Raw genomic sequence first — 21,581 nt, forward strand, 5'->3', positions numbered from 1 at the left:
AGCCTGGACGTGCCACTAAAGATGCTCCTAGCCCCTCCATGTCCTTAGTCTCCTAACCTTACCCATCCCTACTGAATGCACCCTTGCTTCTGAATTCCCCCACACAGTGTAGACTTAGAAGTGGGGGAAGGAGCTATAAGATCCTGGAATCACTCGAAGGGTGCCAGGAGAGGGTGGTTGAGTAACTGCCCTTGTTGCTCAGCTTTCTGGTAAGCCCCATTCCCCCTTTATTATTATCAGGCCTCCTACCCTCTCCCGTGCCTGCTGACTCCCCCAGCGCCCACAGTACCCCCTTCTTACTGCAGACATCCCTCATTCTTCTCGATGGGAGCCTGACAGCTGGGACAGCGCTTAGAGATGAGCTTGGCCAGGTGCTTGCTCTGGGCCTCCACACTCATGCCATCATAGTAGCCGCCATCATCGACCCACTGAGACATATGGCCACAGCTGGCAGGGTAGTGTGCCTAGAATAGGAGGAGGTGGTGAGTACACAGCCCAGCCTTTACTGAGGGCAGCCCTGCTGGTATGTGTGGGAGAGAGGGAGGGAGGGAGGGATGGAGGGAGATCCATTTGGAGGACTACAGGAACTCTACTGGCAGAGGATGAGGATAAGGCAGAATCTGTGCGTGTGTGGAAGGGTGGGGTGCTGAGTAGGGAGGGGTATGGAGCCTGGCTTAGTATCAGGGCTGGGGTGGGCACCCACCTCAGGGAAGCTACAGTTGAAACAGGATGCCCAGCCACACTTGGAGCAGGTGGTCCCACAGCCCAGGCCCTGGCGACATAAAATGCGATCGCAGCCCTGGGGGTTGGTGCACCAGGTCAGGTTGGAGCAGCTTTCCACGTAGCCACGCAGGAGGGCCTTCTCGTACTATGGGGACGCAGGTTCCACCAGGTGAGGGCCTGGATCTCCAGGATGCCACACCTCCAGGACCCCCAGCACCCCGCATGTCAGCCCATTCCCTGGAGCCATCCCCTCTTGCTATGCACTGGAGCCTCTTTCAGGGGAGGGGATACCTTAGAGATGACCTCTGGCGAGGAGACGATGGCACGAATGAAGGCTCCAGTGGGCTGCGCAGGGCAGTCGGCAATGGGGCAGGTGCAATTCAGCACAAGGTTCTGTTCGATTCGCGTTGTCAGATATTCATTCCAGCAAGACTGGGAGTGAAAAGGAGGGGCTGCTAAGGGACAGTGTGAGGGCAGCACAAGATGGTGTCCTAGTCACTAATCTAGCAGTTTCCCCGACGATGCAGAAGGCCAGAGACAAGCCTGCTTCTAGATCAATTTCAAAAGTGACACTAATCTTCCTGGCTTCCAAGGATTTTCCCAGCATTAGCCCAAATTACAGTTTTCTTTGAGGATGTGTGGGCCAGGATAGCAGCCTCATTATAATTATTATTGGGATGGATTGGGAGGGAATGAGTAAAGAGAATTGAAGAAGAAGAAAGAAGGGAGAAGGAGGAGGAAGAGGAGGAGGAGGAGGCAGAAGAGGAGGAAGAGGAGGAGGAGGAGGAGAAGAAAGATTCAAGATGTAAGAAAGAACTGGAGAGAACAAGAAGGCCAGAGATAGAAGGTCTGAGAGGTGGGTCCTCTTCTCCTCACCGAGTGGCTGGCCTTGGAAACTGCAAACACAGCTGTGGCCTCTCCTCCTTGTTCCATTTGCTCACTTCAATGCCTTTCTTGAGGCTCTCACCCCTACAGACTCGACCGCTTCTCTACAGAACCGGACTTGCCCACTGCATCTCCCAAATCCCGATCAACGGCACCACCGGTCTCCCAGCCCTGGTGTCGGAACCTTCACATCTCTTGAATCTTGAATCCTTGTCTTGCGCCCTTGTCGCGGCCCCACCCTAAACCAGGACATTATCCTGTCCACCCCTAAACTGCTGCAGAAGCCAGTCCCGATAAATGGACTTTCTACCCCCATCAAATCTACATGGTTTATGCATGATCAGCATCCCAAGCCTCTTAAAATACTCCATTAACAACCCCTTCCCTCACACTGCCGATGGCCAGCCGAGCTTTCCAAAATGGTGCATTTAACCCCCAGGAGAGAACATGTATCACTGTTATTAAAGCTCCAGGATAAATGGAAAGCACTTTACTGGAAGTACTAAACAAAACAAACTTCTTTTTATGGTGAAACAAAGCCAAATAAATTGGGAAGTCGGATGTAAAATTCCTGTATTTCTGAAATAAAACAGAGGAAATTTCTCTAAATTCAGACCGCACACTTGCAGGCACACAGGTACAACAGGATCCCTCACAGCCACAGAGGACAAAGAATCAGTTGACTGTCTCATTTTGGAGCTGCTCCACTCCCAGAAGGAGCCCCTCTGCTTTGGGCTTGCTCTTGGTTCATGCTGTTTCTGCTGCCCAGCCCAACTGGAATTTGGTCTCCAGCCTGTGCGCCCCCCTCTGGCCCTCTGCCAATCCTGCCTGCCACTCAGACTCACCCTGGGAAGCTGCTTCCAGCTGCTCCAGACCCCAGGATTTCCCTGCTGCAAGTTCTCCTGCATGTCATTTATACCACTCAGCTGTGACTTATTCATAGGCTTCTCCCTGTCTGGGGCCTGTTCAACTGGCCTGTTTTTCTTAGTGGCAGTTTCAGGCTCCCTGCCTCCATCTCTCTACAGGGTGGGGGTGCCCCAAGCTCAGTGCCTGGGCCTACTTCTCTCTCCCTGAGGGATACCAGCCTGGCCTCTCCACTTAATTCTGAACTCAAAAACCCACTGTCCACATGCCATTCTCACAAAGGTGTCCAACAAGCAGCTCAAACTTCATGGTCACAAAAGACTGAGTTTACCTTCAAAAACCTGCTCTCCACCCTTAGCCCCAGCCCAAGCCCCAATATTTCCCCCAATTCAGTAAAAGATGACACATCCCATCCACCCATATGCTCAGGTAAAAAAAAAAAACAGGAATCAGCCTCGATTCCCTAGTCCTAAGACCCCACTTCTAATTCCCCCAAGCCCTGTCAGCTCCACCTCCAAATGCAGCCCAACCCGTCCACTCCTCTCTTCCCCGCTGTCCCTAGGCCAAACGACCACCTTCTCTTGCCGCTTTGTACAACAGCCTCCGAACTGGTATCCCTGCTTCCACTCTTGTTCCGTCCAAGCCTTTTCTCCACATAAAGTGATCCTTTCAAAAATGTAAATCAGATCATATCACTCCTCTGCTTAAAACCCACCATGGCTCCCCACAAAGTAAAACCCACTGTCTGCCAATCCCAACCCAATCGGGCCCCTGTCCACCGCCCAGATCTCCTCTCCTACCGCTGTCCCGCTGCTTCACTGTTTGTCCTTGCTCTTTCCTCTGTCCACCACATTCTTTTCCCAGACATCCACCTCCGCAGAGTGGCCTTCCCCAACCTCCCCAGTTGAAAGTCTCTGAAAAACTCCTCAGCCCACTCCTAACCCGTCACTTCCTACATGACCCTACAATATTCTTTTTCTTGCACTTATCGTAAGTGTGGAGGGAGGGCCCTGGAGTGAGACTGCCAAAATCCAATCCTGACCTTGGCAACTTCCTACTCCCAGTGCCTTTATCTGTAGTCTATAAAATGGGGATAGTAAAAATACCTACCTCATGGAAGTAGAATGGGAATTAAGATAACACATGTGAAACAGCATAATGGCCCAGAGTGAGTTCCCAAAACAATTAGCTGCTTAGTTATGATGAGCACTTGGGTCATTGCTTACTTAGACCTTCCCACGCCCTCATTCAGCACCTAGTGCTGTCTATACACACAGAAAGTCTATGAAAAATTAGTTGAATGAAAAAAATGGAAGTGTCAAGGAAATAAATAAGAATCTGTAAAAAACAAACAAAAAAAAGGGAGCATAGGCACCTATGGGAGAAGAGTAACTTGAAGCTGAGCAAAAGAGAAGGAGAAAAAGTGCTGGTACACATGCATGCAATGCACATGTCCGAGATCACCGACCACTGGGAGACGCTGTTGGGAGAGGCAGCTAGAATTCATTGCAACAAGGGTGCTCATCCTGTTAAGCTGATGTATGGGGGCTTGGTATCAGTTTTAAGAGCTGTGAGGCAGGGAATCAGATAGTCAACATTCTGGTTCCCTGTGCCTCAGCCCCCTCCTCTCTGACTTTGAAGACTAAGTACTTACTCCCGGACCTCCAGCTTCCTATATTTCTGCTTTGCAAGTCCTGCCTTCCCATAATTCTCTTCTACTTTTGTGCTATTCTCTGGTTTACAAAATCTCTTTTTATTTTTGTATTAAATGTGAGTATATATAAAAGAAATGATGATTTCTGAGATAAAGAGACTTGAACGGTGAAATGGAAACCATAAACTATAGTCATCACCAATTTAGTAATACTTCTCATTTACAAAGCACCTTAATGTATATACTGTGTGTGCACGCACATGTATGTATCGGTAGTTCTCAAACTTGGCTGAACAATAGAATCACTTGAGGAACTTTTAAAGCTTCTAATGACTGGGTTTCACCTCCAGAGATTCTGATTTAATTGGCCTGGGGTAAGTATGAGCAATGGGATCTTTAAAAGCTCCTAGTAATTATAATATGCAGCAAAGTTTGAGAACCACAGAGGTATATCGCTGGATCCTAACAACCACCCTTCAGAATGTCAAGGCACATGACAAAAGTTTAAGAGGGACCAAGAGACTTGTCCAACATTACTCAGGTTAGGAAATGGCAGCACAGGGGCTGGAACCAATAGTTTCCAAGGAATATGTTCAAGTGGAAAGTCAGGACATGAGAGAAGCTGGCGGGCCTCACCTTGCAGCAGTAGTGCATGCAGCAGAGAGAGGGCAAGTCGTCGTCGGGCTCCAGGGGGCTGACACAGACAGGACAGTGGTCAGGGCATGTGGGGGCAGCCTGAGCCTGGGGCACACACAGTCCAGCCGCCAGCAGCAGTGGCTCGGGGTTATCACTGTAGCTCTGCAGCAGCTGTTCGGCGCCCCAGTGGGAATGAGCCAAAAGGTGCTGAGCCACATCTGGCTCTAAGTTCAGCGTCTCCTGCACCCGCCGCACCGTCTGCTCCATCAACCCTTCCACTTCTTGGGGGCTCATGGTACGGCCTGCAGGCAGCTGAAGAGATGCCAGGGCAGACAAAGCATCTGGGCTTGGGGAGAAAGAAGAGTCAGTTGTCAGTCTCCCTATCCTGCTTATCCAACATACTAACTGAACCCCACCTTGGCCCCAGCTCCCCACTTGCATACTCCTGTGTCTGCTTGCTTAACCAGCCTGAGGATAATCACCCAAGCCAACTGTCAGAGCAGGGCCCTCCACAGAAGCATCTGTAGGTGTGGGGGTAGGGCTGTTTGACACAATGACTGGGGGCACTACAGAAATCTAATGGACGAGTTAGGATACTAACTGACCTACGGTAGATGGGACAGTTCCATTGTAGGTCCCATCCAAAAAGCTACCAGCACATCTGGTGAGGAAGAGTAGTTCACAGCCTTACTACTCAAAGTGTGGTCTGTGGACCAGCAGCACAGGTATCACAGGGAGCTGTACTGAATCAAGATCTGCATTTTAAAAAGATCCCCAGGTAATGTTATATATGTGAAAGTTGGAGAAAGATGACTCTAGATAACTCATTTTATACCCAATGCAAATAGCAGGCATCAAAGCAGTGCTGGAACAACTTCTGGTGAACTGGATCTGATGTAAAAAGCTTTACCGGTGTCAGCTAATTAGGGGATCCCTATAGCAAATTCCTCTGTAGAACAGTCTTCCCAAAAACTAAAGTTTGTATATTTCACTGAGCAGAGTGCATAGTTAGCACTCAACACATATAGCATAATATTTCATATTTGCTTAGAATGAGAGAGATACATAAAGGAGCTCACATGTCTGGGTCCCTTGCCTACGGGCTGGCTCTAGGAGGATGGGGACAGCAAAGCCCTTGATTAGAAAGGAAAAGAAGGGGGTGACGGTACCAGGAAGGTGAATGAGGATGATCAAAATGGGGAAAATAACAGGGAGAGGGAAAATGGGGTTAGATAAAGAAAGAAATGAAGTGTTTCTCCACAAGAGAGCCTGAGTTTGGCACTATGACCCCTTCCAAGTTACTGTGGTGCCATCTGCCATGGGGACCCCATCCCTCTCTCTTGGCCTGGAGCCCTTGCAGCAGGAAGATGAGGCTGGGGGTGGCTACCTAGGCTTGGAGGTCTTGGTGGTCTGGCTGCCACAGAAGGGGACCTCTGCCTGACCCCGGCAGGGCCCCATGGGCTCTGGGGTAGCATACATCAGGATCTGGGGCCGGTCATCACGCCGTTCCACATAGCCCTGGCCCAGGAGGTGCAGGATGCAAGAGAGGACATCTGTACTGGTACAGGCCACACCCCCGGCAACAGCACGGCCCAGGCTTCCAGGGGGGTTTGGACCCTTCTTCCAGGCCTCTAGCACCTGAACAGGAGGAAAGAAAACAGGCAGGCCACTTTTACCTAGAGGAGCCAATCTGCCTGGGTTCAATGACCAGCTCTGCTACCTAACAGCTGTGTGACTATGGATAAGTTATAACTCTCTCATGCCTCATTTTTCTTATCTGTCAAATGGGGATGATGATGATGTTAATGATAACAATAATACCACCACCTATCTCACAGAATTGTGTGGATTAAATGACTTAATAATGCAAACTTAGATTTAGTGCCTGACACATGGTAAACATTCATGTCTCTGTCTTTAGTCTACCTGCCCTGTCAGGAATAGAAAACCCAGACAGAAACATAACCCTTTGAGTTCTCATACTAAGAGAATTTACCTTCCCTTAGGGTGACCCCTGGCTCCAATCCCCAACCCTAAACATAACTCCTGCCCTCTCCCAACTTCATGGTCTCCTCTCAGCCTACCAGACAAACCAGTTGATCAATGTGGAGGCCCTTTTCCCCATGGGCTTTGAGAATACGGACAAGAAGACAGCTCAAGAGGTTCCTCTTCTGTTCCAGGGTTCGGCCCTCATCCTTTTCTACATTCAAGTACCTCTGGGGAGGTATCAGCCACAGGGCCTCCCTACAGGGCCGGAGCCCAGGTTCACGAAGCCGTAGCATACCTGGAATGCACTCTCAGTCAATACTCAAGAAAGAGAAGGAACAGATGAGTGGAGGTAAAGGGGACCCCAATCTCATTCCCTATTATACCACCCCCCACCCTGAGAGCCCCACCCCCTGTGAGCATGGTCTCAGGTCAGCCCCCATTGACCTACCCCCATGTGGAAAGTCCTGACCCTCATGCAGGGTCAAAGGGCCATTCTCAGAGGTGAGAGGCAGAAGAGCCTGGAGCAGTAGCTCTGGGGTGAGGTCAGAATTCTTCAGCAAGGTTTCTACTGACACCTCCTGGTGAGGAGAAACGCGGCCATCAGAAGGAGATAGTCAAGGGAAAAGAAAAGAGGGAAGAAAGAATGGAAGGACAAACGGAGTTAGGGGAACAGTGGCAGACGGGGGAAACAGAAAACAGTCAAAAGGCTGAGGAGCTGAGGCACCTCTGTCTGATTGAAAGTCAACAGCAGCCACATCTGCACAGTAGACACATGCAGGGTCTGGTCCCCAAACTGCAGCTCAGCCTGGCCTAGCCATGTCCACTGCAGTCGCCGATGTGGTCCCATGTCCAGGATTGGATGGTTCTGACCTGGGAAAATGTCGAGGAGAAGGACAGAGACAAGAGTGGGGGAAATAGGGAGTTAGGTGTTGAGGCGAGGGTATGCCATTAAGTTAAGGTTTGCTCCTGCTAGTCTCTGTGGGGAGAAGGACCCTAGAATTTACAGACATAGAGATGCCTTGACAAGCTCCCAGAGCTCAGCTTCCTCTGTGCTGCCTCCCTGGCAACCTACAGGTATCTAGGAGCCCACCCTGTGACTAGCCCTGTGCCAGGCAGGCTTCATGGAAAAAATACCAGAGAGACCTGGGTTTTGCCTTTAAGGAGCTGACAGTTTTAAAGACCCACTAGGCTGAGTCTCTTCCTCCTCCTATGTCACATCTTGGGCAAGGTGAGCCTGCGATGTTTGCTCATACTAGAAAACAACGATGCTGTCAAAGAGAGGAAGCATTGGAGTATCAAAAGAAGCCAACATGACAAATGCTCTCTGGCCAAAGATGGGACAATTTGAACATCAAATAAATGAATGAATGAATGAATGAATGAATGAATGAATGAATAACACCTGCAATGAATTAAAACACATGAAATATTTTAAAAATCCATGAGTTCATAATGGCATATTTATTTTAAAGACCTCATTGGTCATCTTTGGAGGACGCTAGAAAACTAACACATTATTTTGAAAACTGGTCAAAATAAAGGGGAAGAGGAAAGAATCAAGCCTTTCCTGTAGAAACTGTACTTCAGGGTAACTATAAGAGGAAGTTTCTCTTTATAGAAAAAGTACTCCAGCTAATACATGAAGGAACGACAAAACTAGAACATCGCTAGTTCGTAACCCCTAATGAAATGATAGACCTGAGCAATAATAAATGACTGCCTAGTAAAAAGCTGATAGGAGACTTTATATAATGTGTACATCACACCGACAACCCTGAAATCCATTGATCCATCTGAACATCATAAAGAGAGACAGCTAGACGTAAGTAACAAGCCTCCTCATAGAAGTACACAATACCACCCAGGAAGTGTTCTTGCCCAAGAAATCAAATCTGAATCTGAATAAGCTTCTCCAGCTAAATATTAGTTTTCAAGAAATAAAGATGACAGAGGAACATGCTAGCAAACACAATGTGGATATGATCAGCAAAATCTAGCCTGTCAACAACTCTATTTGGCAAAGAATCCAGTTTCCTCCAAAAACAATTGCAAAGGGGGAAAAAGGGAGGCAGAAATCTATAGATTAAGGGAGATGAAAGATGTAACTCAATCAAATGCAATGTGTGGCATTTGTTTGGATCCTCAATAAACAAAAAAACTAATTTTAAAAACGAGATAATTAGGGAAATATGAATGACTGTATATTTGATGATATTAGGAACTGTTAACTTCTAAAGGTTTGATAACTGTTGTGTCCTTGCTTTTAAAAACAGAGTCCTTATCTTTTAAATTTGAGGGCTGGGGAAAATGAGTAGGGATATATATAAAACAAGACTGGCCATGAATCGGTATATGTTGGTACAATGGAGTTTATCTATTCCATCTACTTTTGCCTATGTCTGAAATTTATCACAGTAAAAACATTTTTGAAATGAGGGTAAAAACAAACCATTCTCGAACAAAAACTAATAAAGTTTTCCACCAATACATCAATACTCCCTCAATGGAGAAATTTCTAGAGGATGAACTTCAAGGAAAAAAATTGAATTCAAAAAGAAGGATCAAGATACACAAGGAATGGTGACTAAAGCAGTTGGTATGATGGCAAATCTAAACATCAACTGATAAAACAACAATAACAATGACCAAAAATATATAACTCTAAAATACAGAACAGTAACAAGCAAGATGGGAGTTAGAGCTATAATTAAGATTTTCTATGGTCCTTTTATTGTTCAGGAAGATGGGAAATGATGTTATTAACAAGTCAAACATACAGATTAAAAATATAAAGGTAATCAACTATAGAAATAGAATGCATAACTTCCAAAACTGAGAGACAAAAAGGGAATAAAAAAAAAAATCAATCCAAAAGAAGAAGAAAAAAGCACAAAAACCCAAGGTATAATCATATCTATAAAGGTATTCAATTTATTATTCTTCTTTTAACTGTACATATATTTTATATGTTCTTTTGTGCATGTGAACTAGAATTTTAAAATATACGAAGGGTAAATACACAAAATAAGGGTTTAGAAATAAAAGCCAAATATATCCTCATTCATTGTAATTATAAATAGGCTAAGATTAACAACCTAAAAAGAGAGATTGTTAGGATGAACGCAAAATAAATTCTAGATATTTACAAGACATATGTCTAAAATATATGAGTATGGCAAAGGTAAAAGTAAAAGTAAATTGATAGTGGGGAAAATTATGATGAGAGTATATTGGCATGGTTTTACAGAATCTCCCTTGGCAGATTACTTATTAACAGTAGTGAGGAAAAAAATGCTAACTATACAGTAATCAAATAACTTCTTGACCAGGTTGTCAAAATTAGTATCACAAAAGAGGAACCATGGAAATTGTGTGATTCCAAATGTAATACCCTGAGAAGTATATAACGTCGCTTACTTAGTATTCTGGCCAGGAATGCATAACCTGAATCTAATCATGAGGAAATACCATACAAATTTAAAATGAGAAACTATTTAGAAAATTTTAAAGGACTAATTCTGCAAAAATGTCAATGTCATAAAAGGCGTAGAAAAGCTGAGGAATTGTTCCAGATTAAAGGAGACTAGAAACATGACAACTAAATATAAAAACATAATGAATGATCCTAGACTGGATCTTGTCCTGCACTGAAAAAAAAAAAAAAAAAGAGAGAGAAGACATTATGAAGTCAGTCGACAAAAGTAGAATATGGAAAGTAAACTAAACTATTATGTTAATGTTAAATTTTTTTTTAAATTGATAAAGGAATTGTGGTTATGTAATAGAATATCTTTATTCTTAGGAAAAAGTACTTAGGGGAAAAGGGCCAGCATATATGCAATTTACTCTCAATGGTTCAGGGGAAAAAAGTGTGTGTGTATGTGTGTGTGTGGGGGGTATACATGTAATATATATGTATATATACACAGTTACAAACATATATACACATTTACATGTACATATATACACATTTATATAAATGCATATATACACAAAGAGCAAATGATAAAAGCAAAATGGGCAAAATGTTAACAAAAGGTAAACTTGGATAGAGTAGATGGGTGTTCTTTGTAATAGTTTCAAAATTTTTCTGTAAATTGGATATTATTTCTAAATGAAAAACATTTTTAAGTAAAAGGGTAAATGAATTATACATTTAAAGTGGTTAAAATGGCAAATTTTATATTATTCTTTTTTTTAACTTATTTATTTATTTATTTATTTATTTATTTATTTTTTACTTTTTTCCCTATTTATGCCTACAGCACTTGGTCTTCCTAGGTGGTCTCCTATCCAAGTACTAACCAGACCCAACACTGCTTAGCTTCCAAGATCAGACATCGGACTTGTTCAGGGTAGCATGGCCATAGACCATGGATCATGGCTCCACTGGGGCGTGAACCCAGGACCTTCTGCGTGTAAAGCAGACGTGCTAACTGCTACACTATGGAACCACGTCCTATATTATTCTTATTTTACCAGAATAAAAGGGACCTAAAAGAATGATCCATCCAAAAAAAAGTAAAAGTATAGAAAAAAATATACTAGAAAAATACTAAAGAAAGCTGGTGTTATTAATACCAGATAAAACTAGACTTTAAGAGCTTTACTAGAACGAAGTTCACTTCATAATAATAAGGTTTAATTAACCATGAAGATTCTAAACCTGCATAGTCCATTGTGGTTGCCACTAGCCACATGTGGTTAAAGGAAATAAAATTAAATATTCGGTTCTTCAGTTGAATCGGTCACATTTCCAAGTGCTCAACAGCCACTATCATATCGAACAGTGAAGAGAACTTTTCCATCACTGCAAAAAGTTCTATTGGATGGCACTGTTAAATGACTTTAAAGTTGTATGTAATAACATAGCCAAAAATATATAAAGCAAAATTTACATATTTAGAAATTTAAAAATCACTATCATAATGATAGATTTTAGCACACCTCTCTCAGTAACAGAGCAAGCAGACCAAAATAAGTATGTTTACAGAAGATTTGAATAATGTAATTAACAAAGTCAATTTAGTGAAATATGTAGAACACTGTATATGGCAGTTGAAAAACATATATACATGTGGAACACATAAAATTTGGCCATCTATTTGGCCATAAATGAAGTCTCAATAAATTAAAAAGATTCAGAATCACAGAAACCATGTTCTTTGGTCACAATGGAATGAAGGTTGAAATCTAAAACAAAAAGATAACTAAACAAATGAAACAAAATTTACTTGGCAAGTTTTAAATCTATTTCTAAAAAACTAATAAATCAAGAAATAATAATGGAAATTAGAAAATTCTCTGAACTAAAAAATAATAAAAATACTACATAATAAAAACTTATTCCACATCCCAATGTCCATCAGCAGCAAAAAGGGTAAATATAATCCTACAACGGAATATGACTCAGCAATACAAAAGAACAAAGTAATGATACAACCTGGATCACTCCCACACACATTAAGTAAAGGAATCAGACACAGCAGAATACATACTCTATGTTTCCATTCACATAATGTTCAAATACAGGCAAAAGTCTATGATGACAAAGGGAAAAATAATTGTTTCTCTTGGAAGAAGATACTGACTAAAAAAGGGACATGAAGGAGGAAGCCTTTGGGGGTGCTGGAAGTATTCTGCATCTTGATATGGGGGGATGATTATGGGAATACATATGGATATAAAATTAAGTCATAATTAAGATTTGTGCACTACATTAAATACTAATTATACCTCAATAAAAAAAATCTAAAAAAAAAACCCAAAATCTTACAGAATGCAGTTAAAGCAATATTGAGAGGGAAATAAATAGCCTTAAATACTTTTATTTGCAAAGAAGTCTGAAAAGACTAAGCATGCAACTTGAAATTAGAAAAGAAAAATAGAACAAATTCAAACAAAGTTGAAAGAAATAATGAGAGGAATTAATGAAGTTCTAAACCACACTTTTTCACCCTTCTCTAGGAACTTGTAGTCCCTAGAGACTACATTTCTTTTTATCTACACATTCCTGTCCAAAGGTCCTCTCCTCTTCCTCTCTTGCCACCCCAAATCTCACCCCAGTCTCCAGTTGCCTGTCTCTATCTCCTCACTCTGGCTGTAGAAACTGGAGAAGTGGTCAAGGGCATCACAGAATTCTTTGGGAAGGCACTTTCTGGGATGGTACAGGTAGCAGAGTGGGGAGACCGGCCAGCAGCGTGGTGACAGGACCAGTATAGAAACTGTTGGACTTGGATCTTCAATAAATAATTCTTTCTCAGCCTCCTCTTCTTCCTCTTCCTCCTGAGAGACAGAAGGATTTCAAGGGCTCTTGGGCTCCCTTCTTTGGTCTAGTCTCCTATTCTCCTGTTCTCCCACTCTTTTCCCTTGCTCTTACCTCCTCTTCTTCCAGGCCCTGTTCTTCCTCATTCTCCTGCTCCAAGAGCAGCTTGTCAAGCTGCTGGAGCTGGAAGAGGTGGAACTGGTGCTGCAGCTCCTGGGAGGCGCTCAGGCTCCGCAGCATCTGCTGGGGGAGGCGGTTGGGGAAGCAGGGACCTATCTGCTCCAGCACGGCCCCCTCCAGCCAGCTCGAGCCCAGGCTCAGGAGACGGTCCGCCATGTAGTGCCTGCAGCACACACAGCCCGGGCCTCAGTGTGGGCACTCTGTATGGCCCAACCTCCCCAATAAGAACATAGTCTCTCTGTTGCAGCCGGCCTGAGTCACAGGCCCTACCTCACCTCTTCCTTCCCCCTCCCTATCCACAAATCCCACAGCCATCTCTGGATCTTAATCTCTCCTCCCACCACCCTTCACCTCCCCTCATCTTTCCTCTAAGACTAAAATCTTTGTCCTCTCTAGACTCTCAGCCTCCCATTCTCTACCTCTCCAGACCTGCACTCACTGGTAAAAGTGCTCAAAAGTAGTGGCCAGCTCCAGGCCAGAAAGGACCATGATGGGCTCCAGGTGCTGCTGAAGCTGCCCCAGCATTTCCACTCTAGGGGCTCCACCAATCAGGTGGCTCTGGATCTGTTGGTCGATGTGCCGCGCAAACTGCTCACTTATCTGAGGCAATGGAAAGGACATGAGCGAATCATGAAGAAGGAGTAGAGGAGGAGAGTGGGGAGTGACAGAATAATGAGCAGAAAGAGATGAGTCTTGGGTATGAGCTTACAGCCCCACTGACTGGGAGGCTGGTGATACTCACGTGAGTGGCAGTGAGGAAGGACTGCTGCAGCAAGGCACCCGAGAAGCCACTGCGCAGGGCCAGTGTGAAGGCTGCTCGAGGCCCAAAGAGCTCTGAGCCTGCTCTCTGCAAGTGCTCATAGAGTGTACAGTAACGAGGAACGAAGTCTGGGGCCCTCCAGGCTGCAGCCAGGAACCTGCTGACCTGAGGAGAAGGGGAAAAAAAATACCATAAATAAAAGTCCTGGTATGTGAAGAGCCTAGCAGACCACCACTCCCCCACCCTTCCCCCCCAAGAGTTCAGCTTCCTTCTGCCCACCTGCTCCTGTACCACACTCAGCCAGCACTGTGTTAGATTCCTCAGGCTGCTGCTTGGAAGAACTGGTGAAGGCCCAGGGCTACGATCCCGACCCTTACTGTTCTTGCTGACTGTGGAAACAGAGAGCAAAGGAAAGGGTTCCATCTCAGCCCCTGGGTGATTCCTGGGGTCTTGGGTACTGACCCCTGGAAATACCCAAAACAAAGCGGCATAAAAGAGTAAAATCCAAGAGGGGAGGAGCCAGATATCGCTGCTACCAAAATTCTTAGCTCAACCGGCCACAACTGTGACTTACAAGGCCGAGTGGATGGCTCAGGAGAAAGCCCAGGAGGAGGCTCCACATGCACCAGCAAGTGGCAAAGGCGACGAACTCGAGAGGCAAAGGATGCTGCTCGACTCAGGGGGTTCCGAGAGCTCTCCCTCTGCTCTAAGTACTGACCCAGCAGCCATCCCAGGGAGCTCACACCTTCCGCATCTAAAAGAAGACAGGTCAGGAACAGGTCTACGTGGGAAACGGGGAACATACAGCCCAGGAGGAGACAGAAGGAGTAATTGTACAAATGGGTTTGGGGGCAGCAGGGCCCTAGTTCTCCCCACACCAAGGTTTGCTTCAGCTGGAGTCTGGGGATAAAGTAACAGGCTGGGGGTGGGGTAAAGGGAAAGATTCAAATACCAGAGTCTCAGAGAGCAGTCCCTGGGGCAGGAGGGAAAGGAACACTGAGGAGACGGGCCTTCAGGGATAAAGACAGGAACCAAGAGAACCAAGAGCATTAACTCAGACGGTCCCTGGGAATAACGACAGGAGCAGGTTAGTGGGGCCAGGGGTCGGGATGGTTACCAGGGGAGGTGATGTTCTGCACCAGGGGGCTGACCAGGGCCTCCCAGCAGGTCTTGCCCAGTGCTTGGGCGGCCTCATCATCAGGGAGGAAGCGATCAGCAAAATTCTGCTCGTGGCGCAAAACCCTGTTTAGTCTTGAAATAAATAGTGTGTGGTCAAAGATTAAAGGCACAGATTCCCTTGAGGCCTCCACTCAAGTGCAGTCAACTCCCAATCGCCCCATGCTCTGTCCCTTCCCCAGCTCTCCCGTAGCAGCACACACTTCTCACCTACGTTTTCCTCCTCGAGTCCTGGCTGCTGCTTTACCTTCCAGACTCCCACAAGAGCATATCTCCTTCACAGTGTCATGCTCCTTTAACCACCTCCCCTCCTGCTTTCAACTCTGCCTACCTCTTGCCCCACCCACCTGGGACACAGCTGTAGGAGGCGCCTGCGGTCCTCTGCTATATCCCGGCTCCAGGCTTGTGCCCAAATTGTGTAGAAGAGACATGTACGGCGACACAGCTGCTCTCGGAATAGTGGCCAGAAAGTGGGCTTGGGGCCCAGCACCTCCACACCCCGAACTCGGGTGTCGATGCCGCCCTATAACATGCACAGACTTATCTGTCACCTAAGCCACCCAGCCTCCAAGCACTACCACAGCCAGGCCTCATACTCTGAGTTCCTAGAGCTACACAAGAGGGTCCCACATCTCTACAGGCTCTTGGCCCATCCCCAAGCAGACTAAGGAAGAACTTCGGCGTAAGCCTAGCTCCCAAACACTGGAGAACGCAGCCACTACAGAGATGTTGTCTACCTCCTGATCCCCTGCCCTCTGCCTCTTCTCTCACCATACCTGCTGGCAGCGCTTTATACGGATCTGGATGATGGGCCAGATTCAGGTTCTCCAGGAGGATCACCCGGCTGGCAGAGGGCACCACATTCACCTGGAGGGGCAGGAAGAAGAGGGAGAGAGAGAGTTGTCACCTCCAGAAGTGGGATTGGAAGGACTGTTGACAGCAGCCAAATTTGTGATGGTGTGTGCCCGTCACTGCTCCTGCACTGAACTCGTGGATTTATATGGCTCCACGTCCCTAATTCCACTCTCACTGTTCACAAGGCAGTGCCTGCCCAGGAGGAAGGGAATATGGGAATTCCCCAGGGACTGGGTCCTTCTGATAAGGCCCTGGGACAAACAGAAAGATGGAGAGTAAGATGAAAGGGAGGGGGGCACCAGGGTCCCCACCGTATTGAGCTCAGTGCTGATGCAGCTGGTACTGTCACCACCAAACACCACCACCCTGGCCGGCATGTAACTTGAGTCCTCACTGGCCACCAGCAGTGTCAGCTGCCTGGGAGAGGAGAAAGGAATAAGTCAGAAGCGAGACCCTGCTCTTAGTTCAAAATGACTTCCACTACTTCCTCCTCAGACTTGTCCCTCTCTGTAAGCATCAGTCTTCCCCAGACCCTCTGCTCTTGCCTTTATTTTCCCCCAAAGCAATTTCATTTAAACCCAGACTTTCAACTGAAAATACCCTAATGACTCCAAATGCACATCTTTACCCTAGACCACTCTCCTGAGCTTCCATGCTGTGTATCCAACAGAAATTTCCATGTCAGGCCCCACAGGTACCTCAGTCAACATGCCCATATGGAACGATCATCTGTCCACAGAAACCTGCCCCTCTTCCTATTTCTCTCTCCTGGGAAAGAAAACTGACATCCACTCAGTACTCAAATAGAACACTCACTGTGACTTTTCCTTCTCCTGGCTTCCCTCATCCAGTCAATGGCAAGTACTGCAGACTCTGCCTCTTAAGATCTCCCAGTCCATAATCTCCTAGCTATTCCCATTCCCTCTGCCTGAAGACATTCATCATTTCTCAACTATACTACTGCATAAACCTTTCTACTTTTTCTCCTGGCCTCCAAACCCACTTGATTGCCAGAATGAATTTTCTGAATTAAAAAAAAAAAATCTAAGTTTTGTCTCTTCCTTTTTTAAAATCCTTCAATGGCTTCCCAAGTTTCAGAATAAAGCTCACACTTCTTAGCTCATAAAACTCTTTGTGATCTGGCTCAACCTACTTTTCTGGCTTCACCTCCTGCTACTTCTAGACACACCCTTCATTCCTGCCAAACACATTTACTTAAACTTTCCCCAAATACATCATCCTGTTTCTTCCATTTTGCACATGTGCTGTCCCTCTGTCTGGAATATCCATTGCCCTCTCTTTACCTCGCCATTTTCTACTTCAAAATTCAGTTCAGTCAACCCCTCCTTTTGGAGGCCTTCTCTGACCTCTCAGTTGGCCTCATGATCCAATGTACATGTCGACCACAATGCTTTTTCTTACTCTTTGCTCTTATTGATTTTCCAGCCTGGCTCCCCAACTAGACTGCAAATTCACTGAAGACAGGTCCCATATCTTACTGTCCTTGTAGCTCCAGACCTTTGCACGGTGCCTGGCACCGAGTATGCATTAAACAAATGCCCACGGAAGAGTGGATAAGTAAGTTATCAATCTCCCTCAACATCAAGCACAGGGAGTGACATCTGTACCTGTTGGGGGAGCATGTCATCAGGCTGAGGGAGTGAGGGGATGTCTATACCTAGCACAGAGGAGGCAGGTCTACAATGTGTCTATATATTCACTGCACAAAATAGGTTTGTGTACATTCCTCAGGGGTTACAGATCGTGTTGTGTACGTGGGTGTGTTCACACCTAACAAGAACACCACGGTGCATGTGCAAGGTGATGTAGTGGGAGCCGGTGCTGCCATTGGACTCCCAGTAGGTCTTGGGGTTGCGGTCCGTCAGCTTGCTGGCCCGGTGGGGGTTGGAGGACACTTCCACCTTCTCCCAGCACTTGTCCTCCTTCACTTCCACACTGGAGCCTGGGGGCAAGTGGGAAGGGGTGGCAGTCACAGCCTGGTTAGTTAAGAGAGAAAAAAGGAAAGGGACTAGAGAGGGAAGGGAAGGGGAGGACAGATGCTGGGGTGGGAACCAGGAGAAAGCAGATTGGGACACGAACCCTGGCAGAGATGCCTAAGGAACACGTCAAAGAAAGGAATGTTGATGGGTTGGTGGGTTCGTCTGTGAACTTCGATCTGGCCCAGCACCATCTGCAGCCGGAACATGAGAAAGGGAAAGGGAAAACACAGAGATATATGGAGAAAGAGTCAGGGAGCAACAGAACACCTAACCCTTTTTTTCCCCAAATTCTGGTAGAACAGGACCATGTAGGGTAAAGGTTGAGTAATAAGTACCCCAGATTTGCTACCACTCAGGCCAAACCAGGATACCAAATGGGGTCACATACTGAATCCCCTTCCCTCGCTCCTGGCTTACAGTCTCCCTTAGTTCTGTACCTATGAGCCTCCTTACTTGAATGCAGCCAGCTAGGATACTGGAGGTGAGGCTACTATAGAGCTGGGCATGTTTTTCACACTCTGTCACCAGGTCCCGAAGCTCGCAGGCCAGTAGCAGCTGACCCGAGTGTTTGTCCAGGACTTTGGAGAGGGCCTCTTTGGCTCCCAAGCAGCAGAGCACCACTGCATAGTCCTTGTGCATTGAGGCCAGGCGATGCAGGAAGCAGAGCAGCTCCTGAACAATCTGAGCCCAGAGTGACAAAGATTAGTATGGGAAACATAGGCAGGCCACATAAGGGTTGAGGAGGGATAGGTTTAGTAAAGAGAATGTGGTAGCTGAGATTTTGGAGAAACTCAGAAGCCCAGGGAAAGGATAATACCAAAGACAGGTTGGAAAAGAAGACTGGGGTGCTGGGACTCTGGAGTGAGCTGGCATGAGTGGGGCTCAGCTTCCCAGGGTTCTTCCTGTCAGGTCCAAATTATCTCAAGAGCCAACCTGGGGGCCTAAGCCTCGCTCACAATGCACAAATCCTGATGGGTGAAGAGCAAGGAATGTTTGGATTGCTGAATGAGGGCTTCTCCTAAACCCACAATCTAAAATCCACGTGAAGTCAAAAAGTTTATACAGGCACACCACGTTTTATTGAGCTTTGCTTTACTGTGCTTCACAGATGTGTTTTTTACCAATCGAAGGCAAGACCCTCCACCAGCAAAAAGAGCACAACTTTGTTGCAATACTCACTTTATTGCAGTGGTCTGGAACTGAGCCTGCAATACCTCTGAGGTGTGCCTGTACTTCAAAGGTCCCAGTTCTAGAGACTCTTAAGTGTCAATAGCCTTCTCCTTCTTACCCAGCCCTCCTAGTGTCCAGACACATCCAGAAAGGCTATGCTGTGCCCTCCAGAGGTAGCTGTTGTCCCAAAGGCTACCTTTCCCTCCCCCACACTTGCCAAGGCACTGGTACCTCAGAGTCACTGCTGGGGCCACTCAGGCAGTTGAGGCAGGGCTCTAAGACCTCATGCCAGGGGAGGGCCATCGCCTCAGAGTAATCCAGCAGCCGGGTCATGACCCTGGTGAAGGGATGGAAACAAGTGAAGTCTCTACAGTCTGCCAGCTCCCCTTGCCTCCCACGCATTGGGGCACAACAGGCCCCTCACCTCAGCGAGGTCAGCAGTAGAGTTTTGTTGGGCCCAGGGGCATCCAGAGTCCGCAGCAACAGGAGGAAGGGCTGGGTCTCCTGCTGGAGGCTCTTGAGGAGGGGCCTCATGGCGCCCCCTGGGCCGCCCTCACGGCACAGCACTCGCTCCAGGTCCAGAAGGAGTTCTGCAGATGGGCCCCTCACCAGGGATCGGATCAGCAGGTCAGGGGACCCATCCTGGCCCTGGACACTGGAGGTCTCCAGTGTTGCTGCCAAGACACACAGGAGGAAGGAAATACGTATGAAGAGGATTCATACAAGTTGGTTAAATCAAGAAATAGGCAGTTCCTGAAAATCACTGCCAAATTTTCCTCCCAGTTGGAGGATATCTGCATTTTCTACCGAACTGTGGGGCATTTCCTTTTCCAGCCCCAAATATATACCTAGCTGCATGTAAAAATAAGCCTAGTATGGCAAGCACTGTCAAGTTTACACATTTTTAATCTCTTATGATCATATAATTACATTTTATCATTAAATGTTAGCTATGCTGTTACATATGCCAATAAATGTTAGCTGTTATCATTACATCCCTATTCTGCCTGGTACGGGAGCTTTAGATATACAGACTGAAAGACACATCAATATTTCATGTGTCTAATCACAAACTTTCTGTACAAGTTATAATTCCTTTGAAAGCCTCTCTAGAAGTCATTTCTATTTTTTTTTCTAAATTTTTTTTTTTTTTTAATTTATGCCTATAGCATAAATTTATGCCACCTGGTCTTCCTAGGTGGTCTCCCACCCAAGTACTAACCAGGCCCAACACTGCTTAGCTTCCGAGATCAGACATCGGACTTGTTTAGGGCGGCATGGCCATAGACTGTGGACCGTGGCTCCTATGGGGCACAAACCCAGGACCTTCTGCGTGTAAAGCAGACGGGCTAACCAATACACTATGGAACCACGTCCTCTAGAAGTCTTTTCAACCAAACTTTCCATGTGAAATAAGACGAGACCAAACCCAGACTAGACAGATGGCAATCCTCATATGTTTAAAGCCATTCAGGGAAGGCAATTACCTTGTACCTATTCTAGGGTCTCCCTCTCCTCTTAGTCAGGAAGTTCTACTTAAGTCCTCACTTGAGCACTAAAATTCTCACTCATTTCTCGAAGGTTCATTGTGTCCTTCCAGGAAGGTATCAGAAAGTAAACCGTAGGCTTCCTGGCCACGGGCTGGCACTGTCTGAGTCCTCAGGAGAACCACCCCCTCCACAATGGTACCTGCATGCTCAGGACTGCCCGGCGGCTCTGAGTAGCGATTGAGAAGCATCATGAGGATAGTGCGTGTGGTGGGCATGGGTTCTATCCCCAGTGCTACCCCTGAGTGCCTGAACAAGGTGTCTCTCAGCTCTTGTGTTATAATCTGGTCTCCCAAAGTGTGGTGGTTGCACAAAAGCAGGTTGAGCAGGAGCAGGCCATTTCTCACTGCGGAGGAGCACCTGGAGGAGGGAGGTGACCCAGGAAGAAATTGGTAGAGTGAATGCAATGGAAATAAGAAGCAAGTAAACAGGGGAGAAGCCCTACAGCCATGGAGGAAAGGGTTCCAGGGGTCCCTACCCTCAGGTCACTCCTCCCAACCCCAGGAATGAAGGAAGTGTCTCTGCTCTCAGTCAGAGAGGGCCACCAATGTTTTACCCAGAGGTAACAACATGAAGGGAATTTCTGCAAAACACGAGACTTAGGCAAGGAAGCAGCGGGGCTGTGGGCTTAGCAGGAGTTTGGAGGGTGATGTCCTGACCCCTCAGTGTTCAGCATCAGGATCACAGCTGCAGGGACGGTAAGGAGCAGGCTCTCAGAACCCGGGCGTGTGGCTGAGTCAATGCTGGCAAAGATCTCTCTGGTCATCTGGGCATCAAATAATGGGTGGATAGAATCTCGGCCAGTAACAAAATTGGGGATCTCCGAGGAGCTGGCAATGGCCAGCATCTTCAGTGCCTGTAAGGGGTATGGGGAAGC

At 46.6% G+C, this 21,581-nt stretch overlaps 1 protein-coding gene across 1 annotated transcript in view; it reads right to left on the reverse strand.

Moving 5' to 3' along the window:
* The window catches only part of CUL9 (cullin 9), a 35,136-nt gene that overhangs the window by 2,968 nt on the left and 10,587 nt on the right, over positions 1–21,581 (reverse strand). Inside the window, 26 exon segments of the mRNA XM_006926526.3 lie at positions 301–464; positions 704–868; positions 1,015–1,155; positions 4,763–5,108; positions 6,150–6,400; positions 6,847–7,046; positions 7,200–7,329; positions 7,476–7,621; positions 12,847–13,036; positions 13,131–13,359; positions 13,636–13,796; positions 13,939–14,121; positions 14,236–14,345; positions 14,531–14,710; positions 15,074–15,207; positions 15,480–15,655; positions 15,909–15,948; positions 15,950–15,999; positions 16,299–16,404; positions 17,779–17,950; positions 18,088–18,178; positions 18,441–18,668; positions 19,389–19,494; positions 19,582–19,831; positions 20,847–21,064; positions 21,364–21,560. Of these exon segments, the coding sequence (XP_006926588.2) occupies positions 301–464; positions 704–868; positions 1,015–1,155; positions 4,763–5,108; positions 6,150–6,400; positions 6,847–7,046; positions 7,200–7,329; positions 7,476–7,621; positions 12,847–13,036; positions 13,131–13,359; positions 13,636–13,796; positions 13,939–14,121; positions 14,236–14,345; positions 14,531–14,710; positions 15,074–15,207; positions 15,480–15,655; positions 15,909–15,948; positions 15,950–15,999; positions 16,299–16,404; positions 17,779–17,950; positions 18,088–18,178; positions 18,441–18,668; positions 19,389–19,494; positions 19,582–19,831; positions 20,847–21,064; positions 21,364–21,560 (4,364 nt within the window).

The sequence above is a fragment of the Pteropus alecto genome, unplaced genomic scaffold (assembly GCF_000325575.1).
Source record: "Pteropus alecto unplaced genomic scaffold, ASM32557v1 scaffold7, whole genome shotgun sequence".
Taxonomy (NCBI): domain Eukaryota; kingdom Metazoa; phylum Chordata; class Mammalia; order Chiroptera; family Pteropodidae; genus Pteropus; species Pteropus alecto.